The sequence below is a fragment of the Parus major genome, chromosome 1A (assembly GCF_001522545.3).
Source record: "Parus major isolate Abel chromosome 1A, Parus_major1.1, whole genome shotgun sequence".
In the NCBI taxonomy this organism is placed as follows: domain Eukaryota; kingdom Metazoa; phylum Chordata; class Aves; order Passeriformes; family Paridae; genus Parus; species Parus major.
Window position 1 is genome coordinate 23,060,329 of NC_031773.1, and position 16,044 is coordinate 23,076,372.

At 38.8% G+C, this 16,044-nt stretch overlaps 1 protein-coding gene across 2 annotated transcripts in view; it reads right to left on the reverse strand.

Moving 5' to 3' along the window:
* Nucleotides 1-4,061: 4,061 nt before the first annotated feature.
* ST7 (suppression of tumorigenicity 7) overlaps nucleotides 4,062-16,044 on the reverse strand; it is a 133,306-nt gene continuing 121,323 nt past the window's right edge. For both annotated transcript variants that reach the window (XM_015628383.1, XM_015628384.3), the window contains exons 13-15: nucleotides 12,154-12,246; nucleotides 9,075-9,214; nucleotides 4,062-4,378 (exon numbers count right to left, since the gene is read on the reverse strand). In XM_015628383.1, the coding sequence (XP_015483869.1) occupies nucleotides 4,283-4,378; nucleotides 9,075-9,214; nucleotides 12,154-12,246 (329 nt within the window). In that variant the 3' untranslated portion in view covers nucleotides 4,062-4,282. The remainder of the gene's footprint in view (nucleotides 4,379-9,074; nucleotides 9,215-12,153; nucleotides 12,247-16,044) is intronic.

Below are 16,044 nucleotides of genomic sequence, written 5' to 3' on the forward strand. Positions count from 1 at the left end.
ATGTATAATGTGTATTTATGTGCCCACAGGCAGCTCAGGGCTCATACTGCTGGCCTCTTCATTGCTGCCAATTCTGGCTCTGGGCTGGATAAGGAAAAATTCATATCTAATTGTATTTAAAGGTGAGCTCCAAGGAGAATTTTTATTGGGATTTCACTGTGAAATGAAATCCACATGTAGTTCGTAGCCTCAACAATATCATACTTTAAGCCTTAAGGAATTTAAAAGCAGTATAATAATTTTTAACCTTTTAGAGCCTTTTTTTTTTTTTAAGATTCAGGGAGCCTGAGTGGTCTAAAAGAACCTTTTTAATAAAACTGAAAATATTTCAATGTTCTGGAAAAAAGAAAAAAAGGCTCATTCTTACAAGAGAACTTGTTCTAGGTAGTTGAATGAAGGGTAATGAAATCAGATCTCTTCTTAAATATTCCAGAAAAATCAACTCACCTGAATTCTGCAGTCCCAGATAAAATGTTTTGGAGACACTGTATTAAAAGTGTATTAACTTTTATTCCCAAACCTGGTCCTCCTCTGCTAAGGCACATGTTCCTGTCGCAAACCTTCCTCTGGATCAGAGACATGTGGTTCCTGAAGGCTGGTCTTACCAGTAGAACCAGGACAATGGGGGCATTGAGTCCCTTGGCCTTTTCAGTGTTCTTTGTCACTCTGTCCAGCAGCAAGCCCACCCAGGTGTGCACAGCAGGCTGATGTTCCCATTTTGGGCATGTGATAAACCGTGATGCAATGCCTGCATCAAAACCGCTTTACCAGAGGAAACCCAGAATACTTCACAGCATAACAAATGGGTAAATGCTAAGCTGGTCACTTACTTGATGACAGTTTTTTCTGGATTTATGTTTTTTGGGGTTTTTAAGAGCTCAAGGTAGACTTCTTACAGTTGTAGGCATTTCTGCTGCCTCTTCCACAAAGAAATGCACTCCCAGAAACTTCTTCTGTTTCTTATTGGCAAAAAACACTCAAAGATGTAAATATCACTAGAAAGGCCCCTCCTTAAGCAAATCCAACAAAGAATATAAGAGGGGAAATAAAAGAGGAAATAAAAAAAGAAGAAACAGAAATAGACATGGCAAATGAAATAATACTGTAGTTTTGTTCTACGGAATAAATTTATTCATGTATTTAGTCATGAAGAGGAAACAGCTGTCTCTGGGTAGACATTTTAGTGTCAGAATAATGTTAGCTGAAGCTAAAGGTTGTAGGATTATATTTTTAAATACGCAGTCCAATTTTCTCGAGGGAGTTCCCTTTAATTTGCTGCATGAACTCAGGATCTAGCAGCGCCCTGAAAAGCTGTTAGCCTGCCAAGCATTTTGGGATTGCTCCCTCCCCACTATTTTCAGCAAACTTTACCCTAAAAAGTGTGTTTGGCTGTTATAGGTGAAATCTTGTAAAAAAAAGTTTAATTTTCTTTTACTACATGGAAAATGAGGAATGACTTAGCAATGGTGGTGTATATAAGGGCATGTGGGCATTAAAGGTTGAGAGATTTCTGCTTTTTCTTTTCCTGGAAAAATAACAGAAATCAATTCGTGCATCTCATCCTGGCCTCCCCCATCCCCATGTGTATTTGTTTGCAGACGTGAATTAGAAATAAAAGGCTGCATTTCTGGTCCTGTGCTGCACAGCTGCCGAAGGGCATCCAGCTGCATGCCCACACCACAGCTGTTGGTTGCTGCCTGCGGGCTTCATGTTCAGCTTGTTCAGTGTATGGTGGCAAGGGGAAGAGGAATGTTCGAGGATTAGTGAAGATCTGGATCTGGGGAGGGTGCTTTTGCTAAGAAAAACTAGCTCTTACTCCCCTGTGGCAGCACAAATGTACCAATGCTCGCTCTTCTCCATGGCATTTGTCCTGCACTCTTGGGAAGGGCTTTATGCAGGTGGTGGCTGCATCCAAGGGCAGAAGTGGTTTTGTGGTCACATGTCTCAGCCTGCAGGTTTTACCTGCCACTTCAAATGATAGAAATGAACTTGTATTATTATCAGAAAGACAGAGGCAGCTCATGGGCTGTAACCACAAACGTGATTTTGGGTTGTTTCTTTTGTGTAACAGCTCATTTGCCTGGGGAAATGGATGCAACTTCATAAAGTTAAGATCTCTTGTGAGAAACGAGCAAATGCATATGAATCAGTACATTGACAGCTCCCTCTGTGGTGGGAGCTGGGCAGGAGCCCTGCTGGAGCCTGGGTGGAGCCAGGGCTACATTTTACAATCTGCTGTAACTACAGCCACTGAGGTTTTCAGGGCCACCACAGGGTGACAGCCAAGGGGTGTGTGTGGCATGTGCAAGAGGTAAAGCTTCCTTTGGATGCTTAGCTTCTGCAGGTTTCTTTAACGTGGCAAAACTCCTGATAATTTTCCTCCTTTCTGCTAGGGTAAGGACTTCCATGATCTGGAAAAACAGTCTGTATGTTGAGCATAGACCCCAAATGATGAGAGGGAAAGCTGCAGCTCTCCCCTTGGTGTAGCACTCTGAGTGCAGTTCCTGCCAGGGAGCAGCTGTAAATCTATCCAGTGGGAGGAAGGGACAGAAGGGGACCAGATTGACTTGGCACTCCCAGGGAGGTCCTCTCCTTTTTTGTTCTGTGCAGGTTATAGTGCAAAGAGATAATGTGCATACAAATTCTATTAAGTTGTCTTTAAAGAAAAAAAATCAGGAACTGCTAACATTTGAAGTTAAAAAGCTTTCTCCACCCCTAAATTTGAAGATGAGTTATTATCTGAACCAGATTTCCACAAGGCTCATCTCTGCACTAAGCCAGAGGCTTTCCATCATTATAATCATGGGCTGTGTTTACTTTTTCATCTAAGCCATACTGAACTTCACAGGAAACATGTCAGAGGCAGCAAAGCCTAAGGCAATAAACTCTGCCCAGTGAAAAAGAAAATCCTTTTGTCAGTTTTGCCTAGTCTTCCAGATGCCTAGAATTATAATTAGAGATTTTTCTAGATAAAAAATCCATAGCACATTATTGTTTATTAGGGAGATAGATACTAGAAATAGTAGAAATAAAATTGCATAGATATTTTTGAATTCTTAAATATTCCACATAGTTCAAGGAAAGAATGTGATTCTTCCAGGAGTTAAGCATTCCTATTTATCAGACTATTACAGGTAGTAATTCCTACACAGATCATAGTATCTTTGAACAGAAGGCCAAACTACTGCCAGGTCTCACTCTTACAGCTGATTTCTTCTAGAATGGGGCTGCCTTTTTAAAATCTCATAGCACAGCAGTATTTACATGGTACTTGTGCTCACTTGAACAAACATCTGTCTTCTACTAGAGTAATGTGTCTGCGATCAAGGGAACAAAAAATAACATAATGCGTCTTCTATTGTTAAGAAACACTTTCCTTTTTACCAGTTCTAGTACTGGGAGTTTTGTCTCTGCTCACTCATTTCCTCATTGATTAACAAACCCATCTGCTAGGGATCACAGTCCCTTAAACTGCTCAGCATTTTAAGAGTAACAGCAAAGTTGAAATGATAAAGTAGCATTTTTGATCCTCTGCATCAGGGTTATGCTTCCTTATCTGGAAGGTCAGCTGGAAAACAAATTCTTGAGGCGTCTGTAAGGATGCACTTTTAATTCTTGACAGAGGACTATTTGCTTCAATTGCCAGATCAAAATCTTCATCTTAGAGCTGGCATCGGAAGTTTCCATGGACAGTGACTGTGTCATAAATGAATACTTAGTCTAAACAGACACGGCACAAGGATAAGATTTCCTGAAGTGAGCGCTAATAGTGAAACACCAGCCTCTCTATTAATTGTGCATGAACACCCTTTTTGCTAATGAGCCTTCAGAAGGTACCTGAAACACCGGGGTGTGAAGAAAATCTGTCAAGTATGTGGGCTTGAAAATTCAAACGAGGATACAGTGACCTCTGTGCAGCGAAGGGAATCAGAAGCCCAGTGTGCCATCCAAACTGCCTGGATTGTTAAACACAATTAACAAAAAATTGTTACATTTTTAACACATTTTTAAAAAACAAAATGTAGAATCTGTGTTCTGAAAAAGTCAAAAGACAGCAATGCTACAATACACAAAAGTTTATTTTTTTCTTTTCTGAAGGCAAAATATAATAGAACCTAACATCAATGTATTTTGTACAACAAAACAGTTTTTATATGAGAACAGACAATCCATGAAGAATTTTTAAGTCTTAGAACTGCTTCCCTTTTTATCATGCTTTCTTGTGGTCAACAAAAAGTTGGCACAGAAGATGTCATGGCAGTCAGTCAGCGGGCATGCTCCCTCAGATCCTTGTCAGCTGGTGCCACAGGCTGGAGGGCAGGATACTTTCTACTTTTTCCATCACAAAATTTAAAGGGGCAAAGAGGGTGCTGAGAAACTGCAAAGAAATCAGATACACATTCAGAACAAAATCTAGAAGACAATATATCTCAAGAGAAAGCTGTTCAATAAGATATTCTTGCTGTGTTCCTTGGTAAAGTCCTCCAGCATGATAAAAATGACATAATTCACACATAAAGACTTTTAAATTCTTGAGCCTTGCATATACAGAGATTTCTGGATTTTGCAGCAAAGAAAGCAAGAGCCTCATTTTTACAAAGATCAAAGTGATGAACTGTGAAAGTTTTCACACATCTCACATCCTAGATTGGAGCTCATACTGAAGCCACCAAAAGGTCAACCCAAAACCCACTGAAGAGAGGCTTTTTCATAACAGGATCTGCCAGACCACCTCACAGAGACAAAAAGCTTGTCTTGAGATTCAGGTTTAAAATGGTTCAGGGTTATCTACAGATCTGAGGCACCACCAACTGTAATTTATCCTAACACACTCTGCATCACTGACTAAAATTTATCTTAACATCCTCTATTACAGAACACACATTCAAAGAGACTTCAATATATGAGTGTTCAGACAGGCATATGAAAAAAAATCAAGATGGAAAACATTTTATCTCAGGAAAAAAATATTGGCAGCTACATAGACAGAACTCAGGTATTCAAAACAGTCATGAAATATATATTGAAATACATATTAATTTTAATTAATTATTAATACATTTGAGAAATACATATTAACTGTGATTTACATTGCCTGCATTTCAGCTCTAAACATTACATACACCTATGCTGGGCCCTACATGTGTACGTGAGGGCACATCATTTATGATGTTTATGCCTTTTAAAGGCAATAGTAAGCACTCTAATTCTTTTTTTTCCTCTTTGATGTGTTTGCCTACACTGCAGACACTACATCCTGGACAACTTGTGCATCATGGGAAAACCAGGTAACACCACCACTAGTAATGTCATTTTGTCGTTAGCACAGGTCAAAAAAACCTAATTGAAGCAGAACAGGTATTTCAGTTCTGGTACTAAAGGTCAAGCTGTATGGCATGAGCCACAGCTGAATCAATGAAACACTGACTTACCCAGTCCTAGAGACTGCTCTTTCTGTTGCAAGTGTCTTAGCCCAAGGACAAACATTCCCTCTGATTTTAAGTACTGCAAATTACATACTTGTAAAATCAATGAAATAAGAATAATTTGCCTGACAGTGACTTTTATTGCAACTCATAGGAATTCTTTTGCTCAAGTAGTTGATTGTATTCTATAAAAAAGTCAGCAAATTATCAGCAACTTAAAACAAGTCAAGTTTTTCTCCACCTGGAAAATCAATTGTCTGCAAAATACATTTAAATTCATGGATACCAAAACCTGACTTCCATAAAGTCCAAGCAAAATCTTTGCAGACAAGAAGCTGAGGATGCCACCTACTCTCTTGTGCAAGGTGATGTAACAGTACCTGTGCTGGGGCATTCTGGCCCTTGGAATGCTCCTGGTGCTCCTTTCCTCAGGAGCAGATGCCTATCCAGCTTGCTGGCAGCACCCAAGAGAGCTTAGTCAGCATGATACACACTGAGGTTTCTTCATAGGGTTTGGTTCTGGGATTTTTTTAACTGCTTTGCATTTCCTTTTGACTCTGTCTTTTTGCACAGAGATAAAAAAAAAAGCAGCACCAGCAGAGTAAGAATTCAGGGTGGCAGAAGGGGTGGTCAGAGACCTGGTTTCTATTATTATTTTGTGTTTGAAAAGAAAACTATCAACCTGGCTATTTCAAAGCTGCTTTCTGGTAGCACCTTCTGAATAGCACCATTTGATTCAAATACACATGTAATCTCTTTTCAAGCTTTTCCACAGTGTGACTGGTGTTTTCATGGAGAAACTGACTATTCAGTGCTCAGTCCCAGTGACCAGATCCATGTGTTCCCTACCTCAGCATCTGTAGAGGTCCAAGCAGATGAAATGCCTCCCAGGGCAAACCCACCTGCTGAACTGCGGTCTCATCCACCACACAGGAAATATTGAGACACATCATGTGAGTGATCTCAGGCAAACAAAGGAATGAAATCAGAAAAATTAGTCTTTCTGAAGTTTGCCTTATTTTAAAAAATTAACTAGGCAGTACACTTTTAGCTACATCTGTTGACTTGAATTATACAGTGACCTCTGTGTTAATACATCTCTCAATTTTAAGATAATACTGTTATTGTTACAAAAGACCCTGCACTTACATGTTTTTAATGATTTCCCAGGTATTATTAAATTTCTGCATGTTAAAGAAATTTGATACTAGTAACTGCAGCCTGGCAATTTTATCCAAGCCATGCAATCAGAATTTTGCCTGTATTTATTTCTTAGAAAGATCAGCAAAAACTAAAAGCACAAGCTATGAAAATGTTTTTTCCTAGCCAAGAGAAAATGCTGAAAAATCTGCTGTTAATTTAAGGTTACTTAGTCTGACAAAATATTAAGGTAGAACTGGATTTGATGGAAGAGTCAAACTTATTTCCAGGTACAACATAATGTGCATACATGCACAGTTTCACAATGTAATATAGCACTGTCACAATAACTACCAAGCAGACAGGAATATGTAATTCCATGAACATAACCACAGAAACAGCACATTCATATTTGAACTATTTAGGGAATTAGTTACTTATGAAATGATCTTCCCTAAATCTGAAAGGGAAGAATCAGGGCTGGCCCAACCTTTTCTATTCTGATACAGCTGCATTTCAAAGAGATGTCTGCCATGATTTTCTTCAGTCTCATGCACCTGGGACACTTTTCCCAGACCAGACAACAAAAATGAGCCTTCTGAATTGAAGCCTTTCTATAAGCTACTAAATCAATGTCCCAGGCTCTTAAATTCTGTCCTTCCCATGGAAAAACCTCAGTTGCTGCATGGTTTATGAAGATGAAGATATAGATGAACCAAGCCATAATACATGTTAACTGACACAATAACTTCATCATATAAGTTTGAAGATCTTGAGTAATTTTGCCAGCTTTATGCACATAATGTAGCTCACTTTCAGTTCTTTGTGCTTACTAACTATAGGCTTTACTCGTTCCCATTCAGAGCCTTGAGGTATCTATCTTAATATTAACACCAATGGCAGCTGCACTTACACATCAGGGGAATAGATCCTTCTGGTCTGATTCTATTCACCAATTAGCTTTAGAACCTGCAAGCTCCAAACCATGGAGAAACAATTACCAACATGCCACCAGTTCCATTATCTCTCTGAAATCAAGTCAGCCACTAGAGCCAGGTAATTTAAGCCCATGAAAAGAGTCTACAATTTTCTCCAATTCCAGTAGCTCACTGCCTGTGGCAGCAGAACTAAGTAAAAAATCTCCTTGTGCTGCCAGCATATAGTCTTTGTTCAGGATACAAGGCTGTACAGGAACAAGGCAGAAAGGGACAGATTTGGGATCTGCAACTGTGACAGTATCAGAAAACTAAAGATTTGATTGAAAGAGCTAAACAAGGGTCATACATTTCAGTAACTTCAGTAACTACAGAACAGAAAAAAACCCAACCACCAAATACAAGAAAAGCTTTACAGAGAAGTTTGTGATCATATGCCCAAGTTAAACACTTATTGTATACTTAACACCTATGTACAGACTCAGGAAACAAGAATGAGTAATAATATTTCAGCACTTTTTACTGAGAGAAGTATCTTCTGCTACAACTGATCTTATTTTCTGTCTTCTAGAGATAATGAAAGAAAATTCTTGTTGCATGACCCATTGCTGTACCAAGCCTCCATCACTCACAGGCCTGGATTAACAGAACACCCGGTTCCCCTGCAAAGGGAGTCTCTTGCCCTTTGCAAAAGGGTTTGAAAGAGTACTGACAATCTGGAATTTGCCAAAACCTTTCAGCCTGGCCTCCTCCACCCCATTCCCTACACCCCCAAATCAAAAGTACCAAAGACATTAAAAACAAAGCCAGGAGGCCAGTTTGGAAACATGAGACCTAGAACAGAGACAAATATATTTGAGAAAATATATTACAATGGAAGATATTCAGTATTTACTGGAAAAGGAATTCTTTACTATCCTAGAGCTTTTCTGTTAGTGGATTTTTCATCTCCTAGCATGCTGGAGCAGTGCTGTTCTTGGTTTTGCAAAGAAAGAAGTTTAGTTTAGGATAATTCATGGCTTTTGCCTCCTCATCTTCCAAAATTTATTAATCCTTGGTGGATTAAAAAAGCACAGTTAGGAGAAACTTGTCTGAATCTGGTTCAGAAAAGTTATGAGGGAAATACTGAGACTACTTCCTCCTTGGCAGTTCAGGGGAAAACCCCAGAAATTTGTCCTGGTTAACAGTACACTCTATTTCTGCCCATACTAAGAGTTTCTATTGCACTGGACATCACAGCAGCCATTATGACTCTACACAAAATAGAGGGATTCTGCAAGCTGTTACTAGTTTATTTAGGGGATGATATATGAAAATATATCTTCTCCCACTAAGCCTGTTTTCTGGCAAAATCACAAGACATCAAACCTACCAAGAGAGCCATATAAACCAGAAAATACAAATAGCTGTGTCTTACTGATTAGCAACCTTGACAGCTGTGTGAGTCTCCCTGCTCAGATATGGACTGATGCTTCTGAATATGCAGATATTTAATACCTGGCAGTATTCAGCTCAGCTTTTCCTCACTGGTGTCTTTATTTACCAGAAGGGAGCAGCAGCAGAGAATACTCACAGCTTTTGCGAAGACCCCCATAAGCTCTGGGAACTGATGTGTCAGGAGGGCGAGCATGGCTGTGAAAGAACAGAGTCCAGCAGTGAAGAGGATGAAGAAGGGAAGCTCTTTCTTGGGATAAACTGAAACCTCATGAAATGCTGTAGAAAAAGATATGAGAAGGGGAAGGCATTATACATTGAAAAAAAAATCAAATCGCAACACCAACCAAAACCAAACAATGTTCTTACATAGTTTAAACAACCAGAGACACAGAAAGATGCTTTTGAGGGAAGAAGAGGATGGAAGATCTGATGCATCTAAGGATATAATTTTTGTGTCATTTGTCTCTGCCAAGTAATTCTCTCTAAAGATCTGGTTTACTGGTTTACTCTGGCGCTATGTACATGTTATTTTGTCTTCCTTCTGTCAGCAGCTCTGCAACAGCTAATCCCAGAAAACAGACTTAGAAATAGAACACCAATTATTTTAATGTACATCATTAACTAATCCCATGGCTGCATGTTTGCTAATGCTGATACATGGAGAGTGCAGCAACGTGTGCCCAGGAGCAGCAGTGAGCCCAACCATATGGAAGCATTGCTGCAGAGCAGCTAAAGCAGGCTGTAAAACTACAGTCTTTGTAACTGTAAATTCTGAGTGTTTTATCTGCAGAGCAAGAAAAAATATCATAAAAGCAGGACATATATGCATGTATTTTAAAACTTGGAAATTAAATAAACAGTGAATTTTTAAGATTTTTGTTAATATACACTGATAAGAATACAGAAATTCCCTTGACTCTGGTATAAAAAAATCCTTCACTGGACTTTGGGAAAAGCAGTACTGAGATGACTAAAAGGGTTAGAAGACGATAATGAATATTTTACCAGAAGGATATATCCCTTAAACTTTTATGGCAGCTCAGTTCAAGGTGAAAATTCCTCTGGGTTGGCAAAAGGTTGGGTGGACTCTTACCTGTCTGTTTCACTCCTTCAGTCTATAGTTTAGAGCTATGGTCAAGATAAATGCAAACTTTGCAACATTTTTTTTCTCATATAGGACCAATCACAAGGCTTTCCATATACTCAAATTCTATGGCTATTCATATATATGAAGCATTACTCTTCCATTTTGCCTACTTTCATTGCTCAGTGATCAGCTCCAATCTCTGTACTTGCAAACAACATAAACGCAGGGTAGCATGGCAGGATAACATTCATGACTGCATTCATCCAGAGTGGAGTGGTTCTCAAAACCAAAAGCAGGAATTAATAAGTTTAAATTAGAATATTAAAAACTAAAAATATGTATGCCTCTTAAATCTGCTGGTTTGACCAGTTAAAAAAACAGAAGTAGGGATAGATTTTGTCCTCTTTGACTTAAAATAGAGGTAAGAAATACCAGAACGTGGACTTCGTAAGTCTAGGATCTCTTGTGCTTTTCTTGCACTGCCTTTTCACACAGACTCAACTCTGCTGTTCCAGTCTGTTATCCAGTCAGGGCAAAAGTTTTGTAATTGACATTTTTAATTTAGAAAGCCTGTCCAATTGTTGTGTTCTGATATAATTCCAGTTGACTCTCCCATAAAACATGCACAATTAAAGGGTGTAGACAAGTATGCAAAACCCCTCTAACCCACCTGCATCTGTCACGGTATGCTAAACCCTTCCCTCCTCTAACCCAGGAGATTTTGCAGTGAAAGGCATTTCCCATAACTGCCCGAGCAGAACACACTGCCTGCATACACTGTTAAAGAGTCTCACTGTTAGCTTGTAACATTTGACAAGAATGATTAGTTTTGCATCTAAAAAGAGAATGCTGAGCTATTCTGCATGACTTTGTCATTCCTAAATCTCCTGACACTTCACCCTCCCCAGCTCAGCATCCCTCTGAGTAAAGCAAGCAGAGCACTGTGAGAGGTGTTGTTATAATTAGGATGATTATAATGGGGTGGGGAGATACTGTCAGTTGCCAAGGATTTCTGCGTAATACAAGCAAGAATGTGCTGTAAAGGAGAGACTTGCAATGAGTGGATTTTCGCTGTATTATTCTCACCTAATGTTTACTCATGTAGGCTTATAAAAAGAGGCAACACCTTTTTCAGCCCAAAACAGGGAGGTTCCAAATGAAAGACTACAAAGGGTTCAAATGCCCTCAAAAATAGCCTTCCCAGCAGAAGCAGGCTTCATTTTTACTGTTCAGAACAAATTTTTCTTTATTCCTTCTGAATAAAGGAGAAAAAAGGTGAGAGAAGAATCTTCTTCCTTGGATCAACTTTCATTTGCCTCCTCTGCCCTGACCCTGCAAACTTGTGTGTGTTCCACTTGTGTTCACACAAAGTCCCACAGAGAGAACACATGTGGGAATGATGTGTAACTGCAAGACTGGCTGCTTTGGCTCTTCCTCTGCATTCTTCTGCTTCACTGAATGCACTGCAATGAGTCTCATTAACTTGCACTGTAACACTTCTTGAGGGCTGGATCTCTCCTTATATCTGTATCTGGGAACACTGCTGGCACTTCCCTAATACACGCCATCAACCCACATAAAATTGACAGAGATGACTTCACCTCAATCTCTTCATAACAGTACACATGCCATAACATGAAGAAAACCCCTTCTTGCTATTTAAGACTGCTTCTTGGAAAACGTGACATAGCCTGTCATGAGTACTAGCTGCAGTAATGATCCAGCTGTCCTCAAGCAAGTTGGATCCTGCCTTAGAATTTAAGTAGCCAGTGTGCGTACCAAAGATTAACAAGGCCTTGACACTGTACTTTGGGTTTGATGGGATGTTAACCTAGATGAAAGATTAGTGTCTTGGCAAGAGAGAACAGCAAGAACTAACTGATTTGGATTTCCTTGGTAATCTCTCTCCCTATCTGTAAGCTGTCAAAAATAATAAATACAGTGAATTGTTATGACCTATGCTGAGAAGCTGCCTCTGGAACCATCACAGGAGCTCCAGGGCTCACTGTCAATCTGGTTATTCTAATCCAGTGTACTCAATCTAAAAGGCATCAAAGGAGACCAGTGCTACAAGACTCAGGTGAACAATTCTTGAGTGTCAATCATAAGAAGAAAAAGTTGAACATACACGGTAGTAGTTCTCTATCTGCAGTTTCTGTACAAATAGGGTAAGGGTAGAAAAGATGTCCTTTTTCCAGTGGATAGGGGATCATTCTGAAAGCTGAAAAGAAAACATGGTGCATAAGTCACTGTGAGTGTGGAAGTCACACTTACGAATACTTGCAATTCTGAAAAACAAACATAGACAAAACATTTATACTTGGTTGCAAACAACATATAAATTGCTTAATGAAGTGCCAAAATAGAAATCTACATTGAGCTTTTAATCACAAAACTCCTGTGTTTATTTTTATTCTTGAGACAATGTTCATGAATGTCAGTTAACATCACATTACAAGGGCAAACAAAAATGTTTGCATAATCAAAGCCCATTACACTTCCAATTCCATAGGCAAATTTACACATTTTATCTTAGGGTTTTAGGCTGCAGAATTTTTAAATTTCAGGGGAAGGAAGTGCATCTGATATAACAGGTATAGCCTACAAAAAATTACCAACCAAGCCTGTAGAGTCAGACCAATACAGTCTCTGTTCATCAAAAATAATACAAGTTTTTCATGGTAAAAATACACTACTCTTTTTCCATCACACTCTAGCAAGCCAGGTAACACTGATGACACGAGCTCTGAGGACCAGTTTTCCAACACAGTCATGTTTTCATTTTCTATTTGGCAATCAAAGATTAATACTAAATTATTAAACCCATGTTCCTCTCATGCATTCTTTCTAAATTCAGCAGATCAAGTCAGGTTTCCAATATAAATCTTCAGGTCATGGATTAAATAATACTTAATCTTACGAATTTTTAAAATTGAAAATAATAACAGAGAGGGAGGGAAATGGATTACTAAAACTTGATGGTGCTGATGTCATAGGCCATCTGAGTGTGGTTTATGGAAACATCAGAATACTTGACTGAAATACAGCTTTGCAATCAAGGCATCCTTTTCCATTATCCTATATATTATTTTCACTGTTAAAATGTCATCAACGTGTTATTCTCACTACTCCTATGAACATCAGTCACTGAAGCAATATTTTCCCCAACAGATGTCCTAGAAGCACTGTACACTTGAGTTGTTAGGTACAGCCCACTGCCACACAATAACACTCCATTATCTCTCGCTCACAAGGCAACTTAAGAATTTGTTTAAATACACAGTCCCCCAATATTTTCAGCTGTGCACACTGCATTTCAAATTATGTTAGCTGTATTTTTTTGTGAAATTATATTGTTGTATCTTTTCTTGATTGCTGCTTTTAAAGCAATAGTAAAGAAGGCAGAGATCTTGAAAGATTCTAAACTAACCTGGGCTGTAATTCTCTTCCAGCATTAACTATCCCTCTCCATAGCAACCCAAAAAGCCAAGTACAAATACAATAATCCAAGCTGTGTATGATCTTAACATGCAACAAATTGAATGCCTGTACAAAAACATATGTTGAATGATGTTCAGTGCTCATTTCTTCAAAATCCCTAACACAAGTTTTACCTTCCAATTTGACTTAATATTGAAACAGACAACCAAGCCTCTTCTGCCTTACCCTAAGCCACGGTAATATTAAGATTTTAATAAAAATAAAAAGGGAGGTAAAGATGTTTTTTTTTACAAAACAAGTGAAAAATGTCTGGATAGATTTTACTCAGTTTAAGCAGTCATGGTTGACATGAGATCATGAGATATTTACAGCAAAACAGCTTTATTTAGCAACGTTATCAGCCATGGAAGGAAGTGCTGTGGTTCATCTGGATCAATTTGTGTCTATGTAGGTACTTCTCTGTCTTACTCCCTACAGTATTATCTGATCCTATTTTACATGAATTGACTCAGCACAGAGGCAGTTTGCCACTCACCCACGTACTTGCTGCAAGAGCTACTGGAGCATTTGGGAACCCCTAGGTTTCTCTTCATGCAAACAACAGAAATTTTGACACAAGTTTAGAAACCAATCGTGACAAACCATCACCCCAGACACTTTTGAAACCTGTTACACTTGAAACTACAGACTTCAAGTACAGAGAACCTGGCCCAAATGCAGTGGTGGCACTTGGGATTTTATAATTTTACTATGAATAAAATACCTACAGACACGTAGAAAGAAAGAGGGCAATTGACCATGTATTATATGTAGATGGTTAAAACTAATATTTAATTACATTTAACTTCCCTGGCATGTCTTCACTGGTTTTTATTTAGTTATGCAGAGATGCCAAGATATAGACCAAACATTATGATTATTGAACTAGACACTGTGAAACCATTAGAACCCTTGGTTGTCTTCATGTCTGAGCAAAATTTGAACAAAAATTTTGAGGACTTGTGCACTGTTTGTATTTTTCTGAAATCATTGTACAAAATGAATTATGTATTTTTCTGCAGAAGTTATGCAATGATATTAATTTACATCTTTACAGGCTATTATGCAGCTATTAGCTAATAAATTATGTGTTCAGATTGCTGAATGTGGCGATAATAAGAAGGGGAATGTAGCTAGATGAGAATTCCCTATGTTGCCATCAGGCACAGATGACTCGCAGGAGGACTGCAGACTCCTGTGCCAAAACCTGGTCCTGGTACAAAGCTCTTTAGGGGCTCCCCAGCCTGACAAAGTAAATGAAGATCTGTTCAGGATTCCCTGCAAAATACTGCTTTACTGATGGAATAATGAACCCTGAGCTAAAGGACTTCTGCAATAATCCAGAAGAGAAGGAACACTGCGTAAAAAGCAAATCACTGAAAATAAGCCATTGGGAATGAACCTATGACAGAGAAAATAATAGACTGGGAGAAATAATGGGAGAAGAGCTAGCAGATGTGACAGAGAACAATGCAGCACAGCAAACCCCAGGCAGCACTGGTATAGATTACTGAGCAAGGTGTTCTCTACACCTAGAAATAAAACCAGTGCATCCTCAGGGAGCCTACATTGCAAATTAGGCAAGTTCAGGTCATTTCATACTGTAATTGAGACAGTAAATCACTTTTACACTGGAGGTATTAAATGCATTTCTATAGGGATTATAACAGTAACAAACTATCTTTTCTATCAAAGCTAAATGAAGACAAAAAATGATGAAACACACACACACAATAAAAAACTGGTATAATAACATATAGAGAGGATGAAAAAGAACAGAATAAAGCAGAGCAGAAACAGGGAACTAGATTACAAAAAGGAAAAACTGCATCAGAAAATAGGCCAACAAAGGCCGATTTTAAATTGTACTTTTAAATTCTCTGAAAGTTGGTAGAAAAACACATCACAAAGACAGGATAAGATATATTAGAAGACTTGGAAGTCATATACTCCAACCTCCCACTCAAAGCAGGGTCATTTTCAAGTTAGGTTGGATTGCCCAGAACTATGTCAAGCTGAGCTCTGAGTATCTCTGGGGCTGGAGATCCCACAGATCCCTCTCGCTATGAAAATATGTTTCTTAGGTCTGGATTAAATTTATCTGGTTTGAACTTGTGTGTATTGCTTCTTGTCTTTATTCTGGGCCATTCTGTGAAGACTGCGACTCTGTCTTCCATATCATCTCTCTATTGGGTGATGGAAGACAGTAATTGGATCATCTCTTTATAACTTTTCTCTAAAAAATCCTTTTTCTGTTTCTCTGTTTCTGTTGCATCTCTTCTGTATTTTTCTTTCTATTCTTGGATTTTTCAGCCTCCTTTGGACTGAATTCTTTCAGGATCCTCCCTCGTGGGGAGCCCTGCTTATCTCAGTTCTTACGATTCGAAGAAAACTCCCGAGCTCGTTAGAATCTTGTTTCTCGTGTTTATTAACAGGTCATCACAAAACTTAACAGGTCTCTCCAGGCTGGCTACACAAGGTTAATCTTTGCAATCTGGTACATTTCTTTCTTCTGATGGTACAAACAAGGCCTTGTGGC